The 25826-nt window shown below is 40.5% G+C and overlaps 1 protein-coding gene across 1 annotated transcript in view; it reads left to right on the forward strand.

Annotated features, from left to right (window-relative positions):
- LOC103606210 (aldehyde oxidase 4-like) overlaps window positions 1-25826 on the forward strand; it is a gene marked incomplete at its 3' end in the record, with an annotated part of 53294 nt that overhangs the window by 25188 nt on the left and 2280 nt on the right. Inside the window, 15 exon segments of the mRNA XM_008590804.1 lie at window positions 519-753; window positions 1561-1723; window positions 3986-4078; window positions 4779-4948; window positions 5269-5383; window positions 5944-6066; window positions 7950-8046; window positions 10438-10562; window positions 12891-13024; window positions 13938-14025; window positions 14803-14889; window positions 15113-15304; window positions 16285-16512; window positions 19041-19136; window positions 20241-20393. Coding sequence (XP_008589026.1) covers window positions 519-753; window positions 1561-1723; window positions 3986-4078; window positions 4779-4948; window positions 5269-5383; window positions 5944-6066; window positions 7950-8046; window positions 10438-10562; window positions 12891-13024; window positions 13938-14025; window positions 14803-14889; window positions 15113-15304; window positions 16285-16512; window positions 19041-19136; window positions 20241-20393 — 2099 coding nt within the window.

Raw genomic sequence — 25826 nt, forward strand, 5'->3', positions numbered from 1 at the left:
GAACTCTTTATTCAAATGAAATTTACAGAGACCGCCAAACTAAAATCGGTACAAGTGAAGCTGTGGTAGTTCAAGCTGAGAGGCACCCTCTCTCCTGATCTTCATCCCACTCAGCAGCCCAGAAGTCACTGTTGGATCAAACCCATCCTTCTCATTTTAAAGAAAATTAAGACCCAAACAGTTTAAGTCACTTGCCCAAGGCCACATGTGGCAATTTAGAGTTGAAAGGCATAGAGCTTAGTGGATAACCATAGACTCTGGAGCCAGACATCTTGGGTTGGACCCCAAGCTCTGCCACTTACTGTGTGACCTTGTGCAAGCTACGTAACCTCTCAGTTTACTCATCAGTAAAGTGGAAATGAGTAGAGTTGTTGTGAGGATTAAATATCAACACGTATGAAGCCCATAGGACAGTGCTCACATTTAGTCAACACTATCGTCAATAACAGCGCATTTGTAATATATCATTCCCTAGACCCTCTTCATTACAAATCATCATCAGAGTTGTTGCTGTACAGCAGACTACGGAGATAGGCACTAAACATTCTGAGTGTTTTTCTATCTTCAGTGGCACTTTGTGTCAGGACTCCGGCTGGCCCAACGTCAGGAGAATGCCTTTGCCATTGTCAATGCCGGGATGAGTGTGAAGTTTGAAGACGGCACAAACACAGTCAAGGACCTTCAAATGTTCTATGGAAGCGTTGGCCCCACCGTTTTCTCTGCAAGCCAAACCTGCAAGCAGCTCATTGGAAGGTATGTCATAGCATATCTGGGACATGAAACTCAGGCCTTTCTACTTTTAGTATTTTAATGAAAATAGAACTTGTGGAATTTTTTCTGGTTGTAAAACTATGCATGAAATCATCTAGAAAATTTAAGCACTGCAGAAAAGTATAGAGAAGGTACAAGCCACCCAAAAGCCAACTTGTTCAAGGTACAATGACTCTTTCATTGCAGGTTTCTATAATTAGATTAATGCATAAATTACGTGGTTTGAGTAGTTATCATCTTTAAATTTTCACTTTTATTTAATCTGTAAAATAAGTAAAGTCTCCCGTAGTGTGTCCTAAGGCATATAAAAACATTTATGTGAAAATGTCCTTAACCCACATAAAGAAGATAAAATATTCAAAAAGTTTAAATAGGATTCTTCCTGTTACTGTCATTACTTCTAGCATTTGGAAAGTAAGTTTTTTAAATTCTTCCAACTAGCGCTTTTACAATAATTTTTATCCACCCATCAGGCAGAGAGACAAAGCCCAGGATCTCAGGAAGCTTGGGTTTTAGTTTTTGGTTTTTTGGTGGTTTTTTTTTTTTTTTTAACCCAAGCTATTTGAGGTAAATCAACATTCTCAACCCATGAAGTTGAAAATAATAACAAAGGTGAGGAAAGTTTGGGAACCACTGCAACGTATACTAAAGAAAGTTAATGAGATGTTTTGAGGGTATTTTGTTTGGGCTCTGAGGGTGGATACAGTTTGCTCTCCATCTTTCCTTGCCCTACCCCTTTAGTGTCTGACTTTGCCTCTTCAGTGAAATCTTTACATCCTTTTCTACTAGGCAGTGGGATGACCAAATGCTGAGCGACGCCTGCCGATTGGTCCTGGATGAGATCTACATCCCACCAGCAGCTCGGGGTGGCATGGTGGAATACAGGCGAACCCTCATCACCAGCTTACTCTTCAAATTCTACCTCAAAGTACAGCGAGGCCTGAATAAAATGGTAATTGACCTCTGTGGGTCTCTGGGTACCTTGACATTCTGAGCATGCATCACATGTGAAGGACTTCCTCTGCCTGGCTCTGATAATGCATTGAGGGCATTTGGAATGGTGTCCACAGTGTGATGCTTCCAGCCTCTGATGCTTCCTCCTGGGTCTGCTTTGTTCTCTCCTCTCTCCCTTCACTTCTGGGCTGAGGAGAAAACAATCTTGTTATTCCATTTGCCCTGTAATCTGTGTAACAAACGCTGATATGCAGTATCAAGTTAACCTACAGTGCTGAAAAGCCTTCAGTAAGTAATTGTAATAGCTTTTCCTTTTTTTAAGAAAATTTCCTTATTAAAATAATACTTCAATATTTAGAAAATGTGAAGAAGCCAAAATGGAAAAGAAAGTCATTTGTAATCCCATCATCCATAAATAACCACTATTAATATTGTGATGTGCATCCTTCTAAACTCTTCTTTATGGGTGTGTATGTATATGTGCAACTGCTTGGTATAGCTTGCTTACTTCACTTAACTAACATAAACGTCTCCTAATGCCATTAAATATTTTTCAGTGACATCGTGACATAATGGTTGCATGGCATGTTCATGGATAATTGTGCCATTATTTGATCCATTTCTTATTTTTGGACTTTTAGATTGTTTCTTGTTTTCTGTTAACTATTTTTCTCTTACCTAGCCTACTTTAAAATAATCTCCACAACAGTGTTTCTCAAAATATGGTCTATGACTGTGAGTGTACCCTTGATAAGTCATGAGCTGACCCCAAAATGGCAAAATATGACTACACACACATTTCTGTCATGACTGACGCATTTACTCTGTCAGTTCAGCCAGTCCTTTTTTAATTATTTTTATTAACATTATTTATTATTACTATCACTTTAATTATATTTTATTACAGATCATTATATACTTTATAATGTATTCTATAAGATTTCAGCATATAAATATATAATCTGTATATGCCTATTATTATATATAATCTATTAAATGTAAGTTTTAATTTTATATTTGTCATACATTATCACATATCCTCTTGCATATTACATTCTATTATATGAGGGTACCTCATAAAGCTCATGGAAAGATTCATATTATCTTTTAATTCTATTTTTCCAGAAACTTTTTGAAGTACCCTCATATTGTATTTTCCATCGTTATAGAAGAACTTAAAACAAAGAAGTAAAAATTTAAAAAATCAACTGTAATCCAATAATCCTACTGTCTTAGTCTATTTCACGCTACTATAACAGAATACCACAGACCGGTTAATGTGTAATGAACAATTTATTTGACTCATGGTTCTGGAGTACGGGAAGTCCAAGAGCATGGTGGCAGCATCTGACAGGGGTTTTCATACTGTGTCATCCCGTGGCAGAAGGCAGAAAGGCAAGAGAGGGTGAGAGAAAGGGAAGAGAGGGCCAAACTTGCTTTCATAACAAACCCACTCTCAAAATAACAAACCCATTCCTATGACAGAGACACTAATGCTACTCACCTCTTAAAGGTCCCACCTCTCAACACTGCTGCATTGGGGATTAAGTTTCCAGCATATGAACTTTGGGAGACACATTCAAACCATAGCACCTACCATAACCACTATTAACATTTTGCAATACATACTTTTATGTTTTCCTGTTCTTTTTTTCTCTCCCTTACAAAAAAATGGGATTGTACTGTACATAAACTTTAGTAATTTTTTCCTCTTGACTATATTTCATAAATATTTTTCATTTTCAGTAAAACATTTTTATAAAATCATTTTTCGTGACTGCAGAATATTATATCTGGATGTACCATAATTTGTTTAGCCATTTCCTTGTTGTTGGACATTTAGTTTAATTCCAGTTTCTTCACTATCACATCTGCAATTGAACATCCTTGTAATTTAATATTCACCTACTCCCTCAATTGCTTCTTTGAGATACATGCCCAGAAGATCGGCCCAGATTTGAAAGTATAGCCTCCACTTAGAAGTGTACATATTTCCACTCATTCAAAAGGAGACCTTGTCATGAAGGAAAATCTTTACTTCTTGGAAATAATAACATTCACTTTTCTGTGTGCACAGACAGATGCAGTCATTCTTCAAATATCTGTTACTAGCCTAGAGAACTCAAAGCTCAGGGCTTCCTCCCAGCAAACTGGAATGTAAGATCTGGGAGAATAGATTAGATAACCTTATTTCTACACACTTTTTCCCAAGCTAATTAATCAGATTGTAAAATTAAATGTGAAATAATTTTCTTTTCAGAATCCCAAGAAGTTTCCTGATATCCCAGAAAAGTTTGTGAGTGCTCTAGAAGATTTTCCCATAGAAACACCCCAAGGAATTCAGATGTTCCAGGTTGGTGGGTAGAGTTTCTTGGGTTTTAATCCATTTATGCATTCAGATGTATGCATTATGCATGCACCTCCCCTTTTCAAAACTGTATTTTTTATTACTTGTATAGATAACGTCTACTGAATTAGGCTGATGTTAACTATTGCTACACTCACATGACTTGCTTGCTTAGCTTTTATGCCTTTACTCATGGCTACACAGGAATTAGATTCTGAATCACCCTTCTCCCACTATTTTCTGTTTTGTTGCCTAAAATTTTCCTCTTTTCTTGACCAGTGTCTACCCTGCCTTAAAACTTGACTCAATGCTTACTGCCTCTAGAAAGCGACCCTGAATCTCCCTGGACCTTGTGTATTTTCCTTGCCCCATAGTAGTTGTGTAAACCATTCTTTATTGCTATGTGAAGTTGACTACATTATTTTAATGTGTGTCTGTATGTGTTCTGATTCCTCAACAAGGTCGTTGAATTTTTGAGGACAGGAATGATGTCTTCCTTTTTAGGAGGGGAGAGGAGCTATGTTGTAACCAGAATATATCCCTTACCATTGTACTCAATGGACATGTACTAACCTTGACTCACAGATATGAATACAATTGCCTGTATGTAGTTTTTTTCACTTGTGAGTAAGCCAGAATTACAAGATCCAATTTTCAGAGCATAAGAATTTCTAGTAGTAAAATAATCTGCTTTGTTCATGAACAGTGTGTGGATCCCTACCAGTCCCCACAAGATCCAGTTGGACACCCAGTCATGCACCAATCAGCCATTAAACACGCCACAGGGGAAGCTGTATTTATTGATGACATGCCCCCCATTGATCAAGAACTCTTCCTGGCTGTAGTCACCAGCACCAGAGCTCATGCAAAGATCATGTAAGGAAGTGAAAGATGTTCCTCTATGTTACTGAAATGGTGTTCACAGTTTCATATTCAAATTGAGAGTGTATTATATATTTAAGTCAATGAAGATATTTCCTCTTCTGGATGAAAATCAGATTGAGCATAGTTACGAAAGAATTTATAGTCGAGAGTTAGAACATCTGCTAAATACTGGTATTATTCAACCTAGAATATTGCTCCATGATTTACTTATGAGATCCATTGTAGTTTTTCTGTGTTTGAGGAATCATTCATATTGTACCATGAGCTTGCCCTTGCAACTATAATAATTGCTTTCAAATTTTCTCTCCTAGATCAATTGATATTTCAGAAGCCCTGGCACTTCCAGGTGTGGTGGATGTAATAACAGCAGAGGATGTTCCAGGAGATAATAACCATCATGGAGAGATTATATATGCACAGAACGAGGTGTGTGATTTTTATTTATCATTCAAATACTTTGCTGGAAATGACAACATGATTGTTGTTTGTGACTATGACATTCACTGATTCATGTTCACATCACAAAGACTTGCTGGAAACCAATGACTCCACCTCAGTTATTCTCAACTTCTCTCTTGAATTGTGAACTCCTTTGAGATTCTGATAAAAGCTGTAAGTCCTCTCAACAAAGGCTTCTAAAAAGTTATAAAAGTCATAGAAGCACTATATGAATAGAGCATAGGACATTGGAAGAACCAGCAGAATTTCAGGATGATGGGATCATTTTGTGTGCTATGGAAATAGTGAGGAATGTGGCTAAACACAACCAGAAAGCAGATAATTAAAGCCAGATAATGAAGTTCTACATACAATTTTTGTGCCCTCTCCGTCCCACTCAAGCCACTGTTATAAATTTATTCTTGTAGGTAAAAAATAATCTTTCTTTTCGTTACAAAAACCCAGTGAACAAATGTAGGAATGTGGGGACAGTAATACCTTTTTAATGATTCTGCATTTTAGCTAATTAACACGCGTTTTTTCTGCAGGTAATTTGCGTGGGTCAGATCATCTGCACGGTGGCTGCTGATACCTACGCTCATGCAAAAGAGGCAGCTAAAAAAGTGAAGATCACTTATGAAGACATAAAACCGATGATTATCACAATAAAGGTAGCCAGACCACTTTGTGTCTTCTAGAATGACTAGGGTGGTGTACTTTAGGAAGAATTCAACTCATAGAGTCATAAAATAGTATAAGTTGGGCTCCATCTATACTTTGTTCAGTGTTAGCTGTAGTTTTAGAGTGAAGGCTCCAGCAATCTGCACCTCAAGACAGAATACTGAGACCTTTCCTGCCTGGACCCCTCCTTCCCACCAGTGCTTCTGCAAGGATCTGTGGAAATGAAGCATCCCGTGCCCTTTTCTGCCATGGCATCTTGCCAAGGCATGGCCTAAGAATACATATAATCAGGCTGGCTGGTTAGCTCACTTGCTTAGAGCACAGTCTGGTAACACCGAGCACCACCGTCAAGAGTTCAGATCTCTGTACTGGCCAGCCACCAAAAAAATTTAAAAAAAAAAAAAAGAAAGAAAGCAGGTAATTAACACCAGAGAAATGTCCTTATGACCTCACATATAAAACTAGTCAGTGGGAAAATCTAGAGTACTATAGAACTCATAAAAGTTGTAACATTTACTGTAATATAACTATTGGGTCCTCTGTCTCCCTGCCCACTTACTGCTTAAGCACAGGCTCTGGAGACAGACTACGTGGATTCATAATCTGGCTCTGCCGTTTAGTAGCCTCTTAACAGCAATGAAAGCTTTGGCAAGTTTCTTAAACTCCTCATATCTCAATTTCATTATCAATAAAATGGGAACCATAAACGTACCTACACCAAATGTTCATTGTGAGGTTTAAATGAGAGAATCCAAGTAAAATGGTTAGGATAGCACCTGGGACAGGGAATGCATTCAATAAAAGTTAGCGATCACTTTTGTTTTAGTTGTCGTTATTAATGAGGGCAAGGACATGTTATATTATTGTGCTTTCTATCCCCAGTGCCTAGTGAAGAGCTAAACCCACAGTGAGTGTTTAATGAATGTATGTTAGATGATGGGGGATGGAGGGATGGACAGGAAGAACCACACCCCTGCAGTAGGATGCAGCCTCGAGCAGTCTCTTTCATTCTCACCATTCTTCCCAAGTTGCCAAGTTCAAATCTTTCCCAGTTATGCTTTAAGTGCCCCTTAAATCTGCCCCTTTCTCTCCATTCTCACTTTCACTCTACCCTCCAGACCAGTCCTCACCACCTATTGTCTGATTTACTACCATAACCACTTAAAGAGGCTTTTGTCTTCCATTTCAGCATACCTACCCACCACATTAGCTTTTCTAAACCACAAAGTTCATCGGTCACTTTTCCTATTCAACAATGTCCCCTTAGATAAGGCCCAAACTCCTTAGTATGTCATCAGGGCCTTTCATAGTCCAGCCTCAGTCCATCTTTCCAAATTCATCTTCCACTGTCTACTGATAGAAAACCTGCACCCCAGCCAGCCTGGCCTTGTCCTCATTTTGGCCCCTCAGCTTGGTTTCAAATTCAAACCATTGTTTTATTATGTGCCCCTGGCATTACATGATTCAGGATTCAACTCAGGTCACCTATCCAAGACCATCCTGAGCACTCCTGGCTCCACCAGCCTCCTCCCCGCGACCCCTCTTTAATCTACTGTGTAACCCTCTCACCCAGCGTTGACACCTTCATACCAAACTGCTTCAGATCATCACTCAGCAATCTAGAGGTGGGACCATGTTTATATACCACGTATCCCCCTCGGCTCTTCACCAGATCGCTGAACAAAATGGATGTGTCACCAATGCCTATAATCCATTTAAATCTGATTTCTGCTGACTTCACCCTGCCCTGGTTCTGACTGCCTTGGTATGTGAAGATCTGAAAAAGTAAGAGCTAGAATTTTATGGGGAACAAATGGCTTATCGGAATGCAAAAAAAAAAAAATTGTTGTTTTGGTTTGTCTTTTCACTGCAGCAAGCTATGGAGCACAATTCTTTTCTTACTGTTGAGAAAAAAATCGAGCAAGGAAATATAGAGCAAGCCTTTAAATACGTTGATCAAATCATTGAAGGTAAGCAGTCTTGGACAAGAAAAGGGAAACTTCTGAAGCTGAAGACTCTAATTTCAATCATCTGGTTTGAGAAATACTGAAATTCTAAGGTCATGCTTCCTATCCTAGTGTGATTTTTAAATAGTTTAAAATGCACAATAAGTTTACAGCTTGATGAATTTTTACGTATGTATAAACTTATGTAAAAACTACTCACATCAAGATATAGAACATTTCCAGCACCTCAGAAATCTTCCATATGTCTACTCTTAGTAACTCCCCAAGGTATTTTTCTAACTTTTATCACTGTAGATTAGTTTTTCCCTGTTTTGAACTTCATATAAATGGAATCTTACAGTAGAACCTGTTTTGTACCTACTTAATTTGTTTAACATTATGTATGAAAGATTCATTCATGTTGTTGCATGGATTAGTAGTTCTTTGTCATTGTTTGATAGTATCCCATTGCACAGATATTACACAACTTATTTATCCATTCTACCAGTGATGGACATTTAAGTTATTTTCAGTTTGGGGCCATTATAAATAAAATTTCTATAAGCACTTTATTTAATAATACCTGGGAGAGACCTTTAGAATATCTGTTTCTCAACATCTTTCTGTTTAAGCAGAAAATGTAGACTGCCTCCCAATTATAAAAAACAATTTACTACCTCAGAAAAGTAGTCAGACACAACCAGTAAACTCATGAGAGATGCTCAGAGGTTTGACTGTATCTACTACTTATACTAAACATTCATTACTCCATAATGGATTCTATAAAATAAATTAAAAGAAATTTTTAAAGGACTATAAATTTGGGCCAAAGATTATTTAATAATAATAATATCAGCTAACATTTATCAAGTACTTACTGTGCCAGACACTGTGCTAAGCATTTACCTGTGTTATATTATTTGATACTAATAACAACCCTAAAAAATGAGTATTATTATTAAACCTATTTTAAGCTACTAAGTATTTACTGCTTACAATTTCACATGCAAGCAGAACAACTTTGAGAAGGAACATATCATTAGCTTCATTTTAAAGATGAGGAGACTGAGGCTTATAAAATTTAGACACTTGGTTTAGGTCTCATATCCAGTTAGCGGCAGAAGCAAGAATGAAACCTAGGACTTGCTGACCCCAAGGCCCTTGCTCTTAAGCACCATGGCATATTTTCTTTTAATTGTTATTCTCACCTAAAGGGCAGCAGATTGACAAGATTGACAAGATGCCATTTGGAATTTTGCCATTTGGGATCTTTGCCTTCTAGGATTTTGGCAATTGTGGGAGTTCAGAATTTTGGCACAAATAGGAAATTTGAAAATGAAGGAAATTTTGGCAGGAATTACTGTCACAGAGCATGCTAACATAGAGAAGAAGTGGAGTAGAGTGATTAAGAGCATGGGTCTTGGAGTCAACTTGCCTAGGTTTCAATCTCAGCTGTACCACTTACTATCTGTGTGACCTTGGGAGCTTACTCAACCTTTCCATGCCTCAGCTTCCCCAGTTGACAAGATGGAGATAATAATACACGCCTCATAGGATTGGTATAAGGATTAAATGAATTAATTGTCTGTAAAGTGCTAAGCCTCAGAAAGAATACCTAGTATATTGTAAATACTATGTAATTGTTAAATAAATAAATTTGGATTTAAAATATGCCACTTTACCATAATAATCATATACATTGTATATTGACAAAATAAAAATTTAAAAAAAAAAAAACAGTCAAAAAAATTTAAAATATGCCACTTTACCATAATAATCATATACATTGTATATTGACAAAATAAAAATTAAAAAAAAAAAAAACAGTAAAAAAAAAAATAAATAAAATGTACCCTAAAAATAAAATAAAATAAAATATGCCACTTTAGCATAAGGATTATTTTGAGCTGAAGGCAATTGAAAAACAGCAGACAGAAAAAAATTCTCCACCTTCCCCCTCTCTACCTAAAAGCAGGGCATAAATTTCCCTTGATGAAGTTCTTCCCCCTCCCCTCTCTCATACAAGAGACAATTCTAGACTCTTATCAGCCCAAAAGCTGCACTGAAATGAATCTGCATAACAAACCTTACTAAAATAGGCCTTTTCTTCCATTAGTTTCCCTCATATATTTATATTTCCATAATTTACCACTGCTAGAAGCTCAAAACTGCTTTTGTTTGTCTTGTCACTTCTCCACAAATTTATTGCCATTTGTTAAAATGGTATATAAACTTCCAACTCATTAGCATACAAAAAGACACTCATCACTTTGGAAATTCCAAGGATTTTAGGAGTTGTATGTCAGAAGATGGGGATGGAAACCAAATATATACTGTATTTCAAAATATCAAAGCCACCAAGATCTCCCACTTTGGGACTGTGATTAAACATTGTCCTGTGTTTATGCTTTTCAGGTGAGGTCCATGTGGAAGGACAGGAACATTTTTACATGGAAACGCAAACCATCCTGGCTATCCCAAAAGGAGAAGATAAAGAAATGGTATTACACCTTGGAACACAGTTTCCAACTCATGTGCAGGTAACAGGATATTTTTTTTTTAAATGAGACCCCAGATGTGATGTGAAGCCCTTGCAACCAGGCGCTCCACTGTCGGGGTATTCTAATTCCTTCCACTCTTACGCACTGAACTCTCTGCACATTTGACATTAGCTAAAGTCCAGAATGAAGAAAATGGGGCAAATATTTCTTTAAATGGGCAGACCTTTCAAAGTGATCTGGAAATTCTACTACCTTCCAAAACATAGGACAATGTTCATCTTTCCCTTATAACAATTAAGTGCCGACCCCCTGGCTCACTCAGGAGAGTGCGGCACTGGGAGTGCCAAGGCCGCAGGTTCGGATCCTATATAGGGATGGCTGGTGAGCTCACTGGTTGAGCGCGGTGCAGGCGACACCAAGCCAAGGGTTACGATCCCCTTACTGGTCATAAAAACAAAACAAACAAACAAACAAAAAACAATTAGTAGTGTAAAACTTAATCTCAGGGAGGTCAAGGCCATAGCATTATACTGAAATTTCCCGTTGTGGTGCATTTGTATTGCTGCTGTTCTGTATGAATGCTCTCATGGATTGGTGCTACATGTGTAAAGCAATTGCATTTCCAAGACATTTTCAGCCCAGCTCAGTAAGCAGCATGTAAATTCTAGTCCTGTGCCAGTGGTTGGGATACAAGGCATTGCCACACACAGGGAAGTGAGGAAGATCCTCTGACAGTCCCCTCTTACAAAATATGGAGTTGTTGGTCCTAGAATAGAGCCAGGCACGGGGGCTACTACAGAATTATACTAGGAGGGTGGGGAGAAGGAGAAATGATAATCATCACTGAGGACGACAGCTGGGGGCTTCCTGGGGGAGCACAGATGAGCTGACACCTTAAGGTCCTGAAGGGGTTGGAGGCTCCAGGGGCGAATGAAGCTACCAGCTGCCATTCAAGCAAAATAAAAGGCTGAGGGCACTGATTCTGAGCTGGGATGTGGCTGTGGCCTCCACAGTTGTAAGTATTGAGGTAGACAGAGGAGGAGATACATGCTTGGCCCCTAAGCAGCTATGTGATCTCCTGCAAGTTGTTGGGCATCAGTACCCTTTTCTGTAAATTGAGGGAGGTGATAAAGGTCACCTCTGAGGTCCCTTTGGCAAGAGATCTATGGCTCTGGACTGTAATGATAACATGTATGTGCCGAAGTCACCATTGCCACCTACCACCAACACCTACTGGTTTCGATCAGTCACCTCCACAACAGCAGGTATTTCCCAGGGGTAACTAGGGCACTGGGTACCCACAGCCTGCCACAGTCCAGAACTTAGGGCAGCATCAAAAGAAGTCCTGTTAAAGGATTTGAGTAGACATTTCTCCAAAGAAGATATATAAATGACTAATAAGCACATGAAAAGATGCTCAGCATCATTAGTCACTGGGCACTGGGTACCCACAGCCTGCCACAGTCCAGAACTTAGGGCAGCATCAAAAGAAGTCCTATTAAAGGATTTGAGTAGACATTTCTCCAAAGAAGATATATAAATGACTAATAAGCACATGAAAAGATGCTCAGCATCATTAGTCACTAGGGAAATGCAAATCAAAACCACAATGAGATGCCACTTCACACCCACTAGAATGGCTATAATCAAAAAGACAGACAATAACAAGTGTTGATGAGGATGTAGAGAAATTGGAAACTTCAGTCATTGCTGGTTGACATGAAAAATAGTACAGCCAGTTTAGCAATTCTCAGGATGTTAAACATAGGGTGATCATGTAACCCAGCAATTCTACAACTAAATATAACCCAAGAGAAATGAAAACATATGTCCACGCAAAAATGTACACACAAATGTTCATAGCAGCATTATAAATAATAGCCAAAAGTAGAAACAACCCAATGTCTATCAACTGATGAATGGACAAACAAAATGTGGTATACCCGTGCCACAGAATACTAAACCATAAAGGGAATGAAACACTGACACATGCTACAACATGCATGAACCTTGAAAACATTGTGCTAAGTGAAGGAAGCCAGTCACAAAAGACCACATATTGCACGATTGCATTTCTGTGAAATGTCAGAACAGGTAAATCTATAGAGACAGAAAGTGGATTCATAGTTGCCTAGTGCTGAGGGCTTGGCGGAGGCAGGTATGAGGAATGACTGCTTGATGGATACGAGGTTTCTCTGGTGATGCTGAAAATGTTCTAAAATTAGATGATGATGATGATGGTTGCACAACTCTGTAAATATATTATGGAATTACTGAATTTCTTTTACTGGCAGAGGGCAATCATGAGGATGATAAAGTAAACTATTAAATTGCACTTACATGACTTTGGGGACTTACCTCTTGCAGGAATATGTGGCTGCAGCACTAAATGTCCCAAGGAGTAGAATCACCTGCCACATGAAAAGAGCTGGAGGAGCATTTGGGGGGAAAGTAACCAAGCCTGCTCTGCTAGGAGCTGTCAGTGCTGTGGCCGCCAACAAGTAAGTCACAGTGATAGCTGTTAGTGTCAGCAGTCCGAGTAGCGTTGATGCCACCTGAGTCCTTCCTGCCCTGCACCCCAACTTTCATCTCAGCTTCCAACTCAGCTGAGGTTGGCTGAGAGGAAGGAAAGTCAGAATCCCAAGAGACGTATTTTGCCATGAAATAAACCAGGAGCTCTGCTGTTTTCTGGGAATATCTACTTAGCCTCTGCCTCATCCAGTTGGAATATCCAAACACCAGAATAGCCATGACTTTTGTGACCCTTGAAACCACCAAAGTTCACTAAAATACATTTAGGATAAACTTATCCCAGAATACTGCCTCAAAAAGAAAAACTGGGAATACCTTAGCTCATTGGCATTTTCCAGCAATAGAAAAAGCAGTCCTGTGAGTAGCAGGTGTGCAGGCACTGGGAACATTCCATCAATAGCTAGAGTCCTTGACGGATACTTCATGAAGGGGGAGTCTGAATGTGGGGGAGGCTGAGCTCGACAGAGCACGAGGTCTCAGCCCTTCATCCTCAACATCTCCCTATGGCAAATATTTTAGTGACCCCTTTACGATCCTGAAGTGAAATTCATAACAATAAACCTACTTACACACATAATTCCAAATAATCATACAATTCCTTAATGCAACATAAAAAAGAAACAAAAGGAAAGTAACTTATAACCAAATAATATATCATTGCAATATATAAATTCTCAGATGTGACTAAACCAGGATAATAATATTTTTTTAAAAATTTTAATACCCTCGCAAATGTTAATGCCTTCCAAAATGTTGTTTAAGGTGTGTTACTAGCCCCATTGGAAACCACTAAGCTAGATTATCTCAAGTCCCCTTCCCCCATCTCTATGTCTCTACAACTTTATGAAGCATCCAGCACATTAACAGAGTCATTTCCTATAGGACTGGCCGCCCAATCCGGTTTATCCTGGAGCGTGGTAATGACATGCTAATAACTGCTGGCCGCCACCCACTCCTCGGAAAATACAAAGTGAGTGAGAGTAAAAAGCTTAGCAAATTGACTAAGACATTGTCCAATGTTAACTAACCAACAGCAAAGACGATTACTAAATTCCATACTGCCTGAAAGGGATTTGGATGCTGCCTAAAACTGGTCAGAACTTTCTGTTGGGATCAGGTTCAACTTGGGCACATCCTTAATGTTTCTCTGGTGACTGTCATATGCAATCTGAGAATCACATGCATAACCAAAGTATGATGGACAACTGTGATCTTTCAACCTAGATAACATACAGAAAGGGGCTCTCTAAAAGAAAATGTAACTTATTCAAGAATATAGCATTGCAATGGTAATACACATGCCATAGTAAATTATGTGTGTATTCAGGGAGGTAGAGGAAGATGAAAGGTTTTAAAGGAAAAATGATGGAGGATCACATGATTGTTTGGGGATAATTATCCTTGGCTACAAGGATCAATAACAAGGATGATGCTAGTCCAAGGCTGGACAGACAGTTGCTGGGCAGATGTTCTCACAGAAGCATTTTTTTGTGTAAGGTTGCAATGGCCTTTGTGTGAGGTTGTGATTCTTGCAGAGTCCTTTGTGATAGTTCTTGTTATCAGGCACTCATACAAGAGAACTCTAACTTCAGGGCCTTTCTTGGCTCTATTTGACAGTGGTGGGGGGATTTTTGGTTGTTGTTTTGATTCTGACAACTTTTGCAGATCAGATGTGTTTGTATATGGCATGATTTGGTTGCAAAGAAGGACTATTGGGAAAATTGTCTTACGTGTTGTTACTTTGCAGATTGGATTCATGAACAATGGTGTGATCAAAGCTGCTGATGTTGAATATTACACCAATGGCGGGTGCACCCCTGATGAGTCTGAGCTGGTAAAGAAGAAATATGCCTTTCCTATAGGCTACCACTTGGCTGCATGTGCCATGCTTTATTTGCGTGAATATTTGTCTTACAAATTAGATAAGTTCTGTGAAGGATTCAAGTTAAAAATAAAATTGACATAAGTAGTTTTGAATATTTGACAGATGTCAAGTATGTTTTGAAAAAATTTTTTTCAATATTTTTGAAGTTTTGTTTTGTTTTACTTTAATTCAGGTGATAGAGTTCATTGTGCTGAAATCTGAAAATGCATATTATATTCCTAATTTCCGGTGCCGGGGTAGAGCTTGCAAAACAAATTTGCCATCCAACACTGCCTTCCGAGGATTTGGCTTCCCTCAGGCTACAGTGGTAGTCGAAGCTTACATAACAGCTGTGGCATCTCAATGTAACTTACTCCCTGAAGAGGTAAACAGAACTCGCTAATGAAATGCTGACATTATTGGTTCACATATATTTTGAGCACCTACATATAGCATTGTGTCAGCCTCTTGGTGGATTCAAAGAAATAAAGTACAGTATGTATCAGTTAGCTTTTGCTGCATGGTAAGTTGACCACAAAATGTAGTGGCTTAAAACAACAGATAGTATTTCTTAGGATTCTGTGGGTCAGCTGGCTAGCTCTTCTGGTCTGGGACAGCTCAACTGGAACTTCAAGGACTGAAATAGCTTCACTTAAGTGCTCAGCAGTTTTCAGGCTGGTTTGTGTAGGGAATGCCTCAGCTGGGAAGGTTTGTCTCTGCTCCACAGAGCCTCTCATCCTCCAGTAGGCTAGCCCAGATTCCTTCTCACGAGGTACTTACAGAGTTCCTAAGAACAGCAAGAATGTGGCAAGCCCTAAAGAATGAGCACTTTTCACATTTCTGCCTGCCTCTCGTATATAATGTCCCATCAGCCAAAACAAGTCACCTGCCAATCCCAGAATCAGTGTGCAACCACTTGGGAATAAATAGAGAAAAGGAATGATTACGGCCATTTCTGAAAACATTTTACCACAATTCAAGACTTTGAGGAGCTAACTTGAGAACAGTTAAGAATAAGGCACTGCTGTACAGGAGTAAAAGGATTTTGAATCAGGAGAATTTTGTCTCACCATTAACAAACTTGTGACAAGCCTAATAATAGTTAGGCCCTACTGTTTCTCGGAGTTATTGTGAAGTTAACTGAGATAATACACTAAGTCTAGAGCCTGGAGCATATGAAGTGTTCAATAAAGTTTCTATTGCTGTTATCATTGTTGTTGTTATGTTTATACACATATACTTGCACATTTATAGCCACTTAAATAGTTGTTTCTTTTTTTAGAAAGACTTTCTTCATATCAGGCATTTAACAAAAATGCATGCTTCACCTATCCTTAAAATTCCTTTTATTTTCTTGCCTTTTAGGTTAAAGAAATAAACATGTATAAGAGAGTTAGCAAAACAGCCCATAAGCAGATGTTTAATCCAGAGCCCTTGCAAAGGTGCTGGAGAGAATGTCTGGAGAAATCTTCATTCCGTGCTAGGAGACTGGCTGCAGAGGAATTTAACACAAAGAATTACTGGAAGAAGAGGGGGCTTGCTATAGTCCCCATGAAATTTACCATTGGGATCCCCATGGCCTACTACAATCAGGTAAGGTTGGGAGAAATGTCTTCTCATCAGAAACCCTTTTCTAAATGGCAAAGGCTGCCTGAAAAAGGCAATTACGTGTGAATAGGGATGGTTCCCTCTAGGGAAACAGAAGAAACTGGGCAGTTTCCTTTCAAGCAAAAGTTGGAGACCACCACGGGTGTCAGGGAAGACCTGGCAGGTCACAGTATCTGGGACGTCAGAAGCAATCAACAGTAAAGTTTAACTCAGGGGGGTGGCCTTAGGTCACAGGGCCCCAAACATAGGTATTGGGGCAGGGAGTCAAGTTTCAAATCCATGAGAGGACCAGGGGTAACAAGAGGATCCCTTTCTCTCTTTCCTTGTTTCTTAGTGAGAGCAGTAGGGTCATTTGAAGGCAGATAAAAACACATGAGAACAGATAAAGCTACCTGATTCATATGGAAAGTTGGAGTCTATATTGAGGTTAAGTGAATACTGGACCTCCTTTTTAGTTTCACCATATCCAGTTTTTCATGGGGTTTGGTTTCTGATTCTGTCTTTTGTTTTTGGTTTCTATCCCCATTAATCTCTGAAATGTCCCCAAAACCAAACCCATGCAAAGGAAAGAACACGGGCCCCCTTCATGATGTGAATGAGGTGTGCCCAAGCTGTCTCTTACCAAAATTATGTCCTGTGCACACCCTTCCTCGGAGTCCACTGACAAGGCAGGAAGCAAAAGAAGGAGAAAGGGGAAGGCCTGGAGCACTGCACCACCTGAAGCAGGTGTTCATCTTCCCCCAGGTAGTACCTCTCAAGGCAGAACAACACCCAGATCCCCTTCTGGAAGAAAATTGTTGTGAACTCTCATTAGTTGCTTAAATTATTTACTTTAATGTTATTTAACTGTGTATAACCACAAACAAAGAAAAAGCTTCCTACAACTCTTATGCCTTTCTAAAACACAGATTTGCAAATTAAGTAAAAATAATACTATAAATGCCAGCAGTATTCAAAATAATAACATTAATTTAATGTGGCGGATGATGTCGCTCTTCTAAAACTAAATCCTCACTCACAAAATGATGATGGTTCTGGCAGTGGCTGCACAAGCCATGTCGAAGCCTTTTTCCTAAATGTCTGCGGGTGCTGTGATGATGACTCACTGTCCCACCTCTTGTCTCTAATACGCTCCATCAATTCAAATAATCCTACTCGGTGTTCATACAATCATCAACGTAAAATCTAACGTGCATTCTGAAAGCACAGACAATACTCATTTACACCTGGTCATCCATTACTCTTGTTAGATTGCCATAAAGGTGAAGGTACAAAGCTTTAAAGTTCCTGTATAGAACTTAATGATTTTGAGAAGATAGCCTCATCATACCCAGGAGACTGGAAGAGATGAGTTAGATAATATTTGAATACTTGGTGGCAGGGGCACAAGCATCTATATGGAGGTAGGGTCTCCAGAGGGTAGATGCAGGATCCCGGTCCACATGCATGAGCCTATGATTGTGATCATGCTAAAGGAAAATCCCAGCTACTTGCAGAACCACCCTACGCAGCCCATCCTCCCCCACTTGGTGGCAGGGGCACAAGCATCTATATGGAGGTAGGGTCTCCAGAGGGTAGATGCAGGATTCCGGTCCACATGCATGAGCCTATGATTGTGATCATGCTAAAGGAAAATCCCAGCTACTTGCAGAACCACCCTACGCAGCCCATCCTCCCCCACTCCTGGGGCCTTGTCCCTGGAACCACATGCACATTCTGTGGCTTGCTCAGTGAGGACAACCAGCCCCAGAGATGGACAACAGCAGTTAGTCTGAAGAGGCCACATGGCATGGTCATGAGGACCCTGAAATCAAGTTAGGAGTTGCTGGTCCTGTCCTGACTTTACCACAAACTTAGTACCTGGGTTTGGCCACGTCTCTCCCTCTATAGGCTTTTGTTCCCCCATGTGCAAAGTGAAGAATTTGGACTAAATCAATGGATCCCAAATCTGGCCAATCATCAAAATCACCTGGGAGCTTAAAAAATGGCTATTTGGGCTCCACCTCCAAACTGCCACTGAATTAGAATTTCCAGAATGGGGCCGATATCCCTTCCCCATCGTGATTCTGAAAGATCAGAGTTTGGAAACCATTAAAACATCTCAAGTTTCTTCCAGCTCCTCTAGTATCCAAGAGAGGTTGAACCTGGAAATTTACTCATCCAGGCTCCATGTTAATTTCACATCCAGGGAGGGAAGAATATTAAAATGTTGTACAGGTTGGGGCTTCGGAGAGCCAGCTCCCAAGGCCTCCACACAGGGCCTGCAGTAGGCAGAAGCCCGGTGGGAGGAGAGATGAACACACTTACACATCTGCATTAATGGTTTTCAAGTCTGGGGTTCTTGCAAGGGGCTATCTGTAGCCACCAATAATAGCTTTCTTCTCCAGAATAAAAAATGAGAGATTGGCTCAATGAAACAAAACCGTTCATCCAGCAACCTTGGCTAAACTCATGGCAACATTTGGCTGCATCAGTTTCCAAATTGGCATCACAATTATTTCATTTCCCCCCAGGCGGCCGCATTGGTCCACATCTACCTAGATGGTTCTGTCTTGGTGACTCATGGTGGCTGTGAACTGGGACAAGGCCTGAACACCAAAATGATTCAGGTGAGATTAGTGTCCATCTTCTCTACAGTAGAAGAGTATAGCACCTTACAGTCAACTGAACAGTTTTTTGCTTGTTGAGCAGGAAAAATACCATTGTACTAAATGCACAGTCAATTGTAAGACTCATCCTGATTTCAGGAATGCAAAAATGCAGGGGGGTGAAGGAAGTGGAAGTTAAAACTGAGCAAATATGTTTTATTATTCCTCCTTCATACAAAAGAACCAAGTCCATAGGTCTTCTAAAAAATGTGACTACAGTTTTCAAGGACGAAATACTTTTAAGATTTATGGCAACCACTCAAAGCAATACTGTGTTCATTCAAATCCTTACTTAGAAATGAATGTGTTTAATAGGATGAAAAATTATGCTCTTTAGAATTTACAATCTATTTAGGAACTGCACATGACTGGCCATTATGTATGATAATTCAAAGAAGTGTTTCTAATACTGTTAAAAGAGTAAGAGATTATTGCAATAGGAAAAATTTCCCTTTTTTAATGTGAAATAGGAATTTGTTGAGTATGACATTTGAATCAAAAATATGCAGGAAACAATGCTTCTCTCCCAATGAAAGATAGAAGATACTTTCTTTAAGGAAATAATATTATTTAACAGTGTACGTGGAACTAGAAAATCACAAAAACCCAGAGGGCCTTCTTTGAACATATCTTGCTTCTTTACAACAAAACCCTTATGCCTGCAAAAGAAGGAAATATGATCTGATAAATTGTCTGTAAACTACAAGGAGAAGATGAAGGTAAACAGAAAGACCAGGGCCTCAATCTTTCCTGAATGCATCCTGCTAAACTAGATGTCCCGGCATGACCAAACTGCCACATGGCTTCTATGAAGACTTAAAAGAAAGCACAAAAAGGTTCTTTGGTTGGCCACATGTCTCCTAAAAGGAGTATATCTTTTACAGTGCCATTTTATATCTTCAAGTGCATCAATCTACATGCAAAACCCAAGATGCTAGCTCAGATATTTGTCTCTGTAGAATAGCCAGGTTTTACAGTCAGTTTTAAAAAGAATGAAGGTTTTTAATTTGGGGGAGGGGCTTAAAGTCAACAAAATACATACTATTTTTCTTCTGCTTCTGGCAGGTGGCTAGCCGAGAACTGAACATCCCCCAGTCGTATGTGCACCTGTCTGAAACAAGCACAATCACGGTGCCCAATGCTGTCTTCACGGCGGGGTCGATGGGGATCTTCACGGCGGGGGCGATGGGGACAGACATCAACGGAAAGGCCGTGCAGGTGACTTTTCTTTCATTTCTCAATCACCCAGTGACGGTGTTGGAAGGGACTTTGTCCTACCCCTCTTTTTATGGACGATGAAACGGAGGCCCAGGGAAACAGACATCAACGGAAAGGCCGTGCAGGTGACTTTTCTTTCATTTCTCAATCACCCAGTGACAGTGTTGGAAGGGACTTTGTCCTACCCCTCTTTTTATGGACAATGAAACAGAGGCCCAGGGAGGTCAAGTTCTATGTCATTCGGCTAAATGCTGGCAGAGGCCAGGCTCCCATTTGCTGCTCCCAAGTCAAGTTTTCTGAGGCTCCCATTTGCTGCTCCTTTTGCTGCACTGGGCTGTTTTTCATAATTAATGTTCTGTTGCATGTGAAAATCTGCACCATCAGTGACCTCCGTTTGTCTCAGATGAAAGAATCTCTCCCTTCTCTCCCCCCAGCACGCCGGAGCAAAGCAGGGTAATCCCATCCTGTTCCATGAAGGGCTTGAGACAGTCAATTCATCTCTTTAAGAATTTGTCTTCTCTTCTGTAACACTGGGGATACAAATACCACCCGCCTCATAGAATCATCGGGCGGATGACAGAGATCGTGCAAAAAAGCCACCACACCTCCCTCCCAACTCCCCCCCCCGCAACCTCTAGAAAATGACAGTTGGCTGTTAGTTTCCCACAGAGACCATCTCCACAAAATGACAGACACCTGGATGAAAAAAGAAAGTTCTTTGTAAATGTGCCTATATATAATGTGAACCATGGCTTCCTGTAGTACCCTTCTTGGGATAGTGAACCCATGAAATGCTCAGTGGGAAAAAAAAAAAAAAGGATCCTATAGTCAACAAACTTGGAAAATGTTGCATATACACTACAGCCACTCATAGAGGCTTACAGGGCATATTAGCATGTTAAAGGCTCTGACAAGTCCTGCAGTAAGGAAATCTATTTAACTTTGTTTCACTCTGTTTTCCCCAAGCTGATTTAACCATGAAAACATTTTAATTAATACAACCCCTCTTAACATTCTATGGAAACAGAGCCCAGGAAAAATGCTCTGTGAAATTCTAGTCTTGTTAAAACCTGTAGATGACTGAGTCCATTTTTTTACATTTCATCCAGATGTTAATTGCCTTGCAAAGAGACACCGCATACACAGCTAGACATAGTCTCAGGCACTGGTAAGTCAGGGACCCCCCAAAAATGAGAAAATAAGAAGTTTTGGAAAGATTTTCATATTTTTAGGATGATTTTTGATGAAGAGACATCATAAGAAAAGTTGTAAATTCATGTGACTTCACACTTGTTTTATTGATTCAACATTGATTTTACAAACATTTACCACGACCTACTATGTGCCAGACCCTGTTTTAAGCACGAGGAGTGTGGCAATAAATGAAACAGGACAAAATCTGAAGAGCCTAATCACACAGAGTTCACATTCAGGTAGACAATAAATAAATATGTGAAACCATTACTTTGAAAGAGCAGGACTCCAGCAGATGTGGCAGGAAACATCTTTATTCTTTCCCCCACTGGCGCTTTAAGTTCCCTGTGTAGGCTTCTTCTCCCTTCCCCCTGAGTAAAATCTACCTATAATTTTCTAATTATTTTACGATATCTAAAAGTCCATTGATCACTTTTAGTCACAGGAACCATCTCATTTTAATAATTAAATTATCTAGTTCAATATTCTAACATGTACTTCAGATTGCAGTGTCCCTGCTACTTCCCAGCTGGCCTGCAGAGAGAAAGGGAGATATTGGCTTCTCCCCATGTCCCTCCCTGTACTTTCTCCCCCTTCCCTCTGGCTTCCTAGCATATATTTCAGACCCTCTTCCTAGCCTACATTTCAGAGTCAGAGGAAAGAAGGGTATAGAGGTAAGAGGCAGAAAAGATCTCACTTGGCTGGCATCAGTGTGATCTGGCCATATTACATCTGACTCCTCCCTGCATGGTTGTCCTTGTGAGCTCCTTAGAGAGTCCCTTCTGGGCATCTTTGACATGGGCAGCGCCTCTCCTGAGGCTTTAGCCACTTGTGACCTGCCCCAGCTCCACTCCAGGCTCCAGGCCAGCTCCAGACTCATTCTCCTGAGGCACCCCACCTCTTGCAGGAAGCCTTCTAGGTGGGTCCTTTCCAAATCTAGGAATTAGAGATTGGAGGTTACCAGGAGCTGGGGGGAGTGGCAAATACGGAGTTATTGCTTAATGGTTATAGAGTTTCTGTTTGGTATGATGAAAAATATTGGAAATAGAAGAAACATCAGGGTTTCTGGTCAAGATGGTGGAATAGATGGTCCCCAGTGTCACTCTCTCCCACAAATCAACCAATTTACAACTATAAAAATTCAACAACAGCCAAGCTGGGGCTGCTAGAGCTCAGGGAAAGAGGAGGAGAGACCTATGGAGTTCATGAAGGCAGGAGAAGCCTCAATGAAAGAAAGAAAAAACTGCTCAGAGCGTTTTGGGCCATGGCCACTTTAAGGCTGGAGCTGCTGAGCACACGGAGCAGGAGCCAGCAAAAGCCACAGCTGTGTCCTTTGGATGGAGTTGCATAAAGGCAGCAGGGGAGAAGGGGGCCTTGGTTGCCCTCAGGACAGCAAGACCACACTAATAGGGTTCCTGTGGACCCAAGCACGAGCGAGGAGACAGAACAACTGAAAAACTGGAGCCATTCAGAGCTGGTGAGTCATCGCAAGGGACTGGCACAGAGCCCGTCCCATGAGAAGTGTTTGCAGCATGTGCAGTGGGGGAGACAGGCCCACCGGGAGAACACAGGGACACAGCAAGGACAGCTGATCCACCCCCCCAAGTCAACACAGGATCACTCAGAGGAGAATGGTTGGGAATGCAGAATTGCATGGGGTGCAGTTTGATGAAAAGACTCAGGTCCAGAACAGAGTTTCTATACAACCAGCCTGTCCCATGAGAAGTGTTTGCAGCATGTGCAGTGGGGGAGACAGGCCCACCGGGAGAACACAGGGACACAGCAAGGACAGCTGATCCACCCCCCCAAGTCAACACAGGATCACTCAGAGGAGAATGGTTGGGAATGCAGAATTGCATGGGGTGCAGTTTGATGAAAAGACTCAGGTCCAGAACAGAGTTTCTATACAACCCAGGTGCACCAGGTCTCTGGAGAGCCGGAAGTACCTATAAGGCCAACCATTAAACCTGAGCTGCACAAAAAGCCTTCCCTAGGGAAACAGCAGCAAAGCAGCAATTTAGTTCAACAACACAGCTCAAGTACTGGTTCCCACAGGAATTTCCCCCATTTTAGAAGTAAGCAGAGAACAAAAAATTAGTTCTGGCCCAGGCACACCACCAGTGTCTCGGGGACCACCAGGGGATCCAAGGCATGGAACTGAACACTGGAGCCCCCACCCACAACCAGGCACACCCCCAGTGCCAAGGAGCATGCCAAAAACATCACTTCCATGTGGGTGGCCCAACACAGCCACCACAGTAACCACAGCTGCCATGAAAGTGGCTAGACATCACAACCAGCATGCACATGGTCTGCCAGCCACTGGAGTGCACTGACACAAGAAGAGTCACCAGCAGAGACCAAAGAAAAGAAGAGGATGTCTCTCTCCACAAAGCCCATCCCAGAGTGACAGAAGAAGCATCCGCTCTATGATAATATTGGGAGACCTGAACACACCTCTCAGCATTGGACAAATCATCTAGGCAACAAATCAACAGAGTAACCATTACTCTTTCAGAGGGAGAGAAGAAATCTAAGGCTATCAGTGGAGGGACAGGGGAGGGTGAGGGGAATAGGAAGAGATTGGACAAGGGGCATAAATGATCAGTACAACTTGTAACAATATATATGCTAGTAATATTGATTTCATCAACATATGTCAACATTGAACCCCCAAAATATGTATAATCAATTATGATTCAATCAAAAAAAAAAAAAAAGGATAAGAAAAGAAACATCAGAAATGAAGGAGGGAGACTGGAAGCCGGAAGTAGGAGGCTCACTTTATAATCTTTTATATTTTTTGAATTTTCATCCTGTCATTTACTACCTAATCAAATAAATTTTAAAAATTAGTGATGTTATAGAATAATTACTCAGTGATGTGAGTAAATTCTTACAAATAAAAATTGGAATTTGCAAAATAAAAAAACAAAACAAAACAAAAATATTGGAAATAGTAGTGATGGTTGCACCAAAAAAATGCACTTAAGAATAAGATTGCAGTTTTTTTTTTTAGTGGCTAGCCAGTACAGGGATGCGAACCCTTGACCTTGGTGTATTACTAGCATCTTGCTCTCCCAAGTGAGACAGCCCTGAGACTATTTTTAAAATATGTAAAGTTCAACTTACAACATGAAAACTTCTTTCAGAACTATGTAAACATAGCCAGGCCACCCTTAAAACAAAGTAAAATTCTTCATCTGGAGTCCAAAAATGTAGGGAAACTCTAAATGGAGCAGAAGCCTGGCTTCCATCATCCAGCTTGGGCAGAAATGTGTGCAGCAGATTCAGAGCATGCTCCTAGAAGGAAAGGGGTGACAATCTGTCGTTTGATTGCCCTTCAGACCTTCTGCAGCTCTTCAGTGGGCTTCCATTGTGGGTTGCCTATGAAAAGCTTTCAAGGTTCTCTCAGACTCACAGCTTTCCAAGGCTCCAGATTCTTTTTCAGTCAACGATCACATCAGATTTTCGAAAGAAACATATAGCAAAGGCTGGGGCTCTGTGGCTGTAAAGACAACGATGGCTCTAGCCCTGGTGTAGACTGTCCATCAGCTGGATGAGAGGGAGGAAGATGAAGTTGTTCATTTTAGAACCCCAGAATTCATTTTTCAGTACCAAGTCTTTTATATGGGAGTGAGTCTAGAAAATGGGTTTTAAGGAAAGTGTCTTATAGGAAAATCCTGGCTGGCCTGTGTTAGCTCAGTTGGTAGAGCATGGTGCTGACAACACCAAAGTCCAGGGTTTGGGCCCCATACCAGCCAGCTGCAAAAGAAAAGAAAAATCCTGAATAATTTTAAATTAAAAGAACCAGTAGATGGATTAGGTAAATCAATATGCATTAGTACACTTATGTTTACAGAAATAAGGATTGGCTAAATGTCAAACACCACAAACCAAAGAATACAGCAAGTGAGGCAAATTAATTTTATTTTGGTTTTCTGTTCCTCTTTTGTCTCAAAATGGAATGGTTAAATATGGAAACTGCAATGAATTAGAAAAAAAATCTACCTCAGCCAACCTCCCTACCACAGTTTCCACCCAGGAAACACACACCTCTGAGGAGCTACAACCCAAACATGGTCCTTTTCTGCCCCAGCTGCTGCCCCAGTGTCTCACCTATTTGCAGAAGTGGAAATCCTGCCGACGAGCAGGGCACCTCGATTTGGAATAAGGAGCTATTTGCCACCTCTTGTGCTGGTCTCATCCTTTTGGGTCCTTAGCTTAAAATGAGTCCAA

This window comes from Galeopterus variegatus, unplaced genomic scaffold, assembly GCF_000696425.1.
Source record: "Galeopterus variegatus unplaced genomic scaffold, G_variegatus-3.0.2 Scaffold6377, whole genome shotgun sequence".
Classification (NCBI taxonomy): Eukaryota; Metazoa; Chordata; class Mammalia; order Dermoptera; family Cynocephalidae; genus Galeopterus; species Galeopterus variegatus.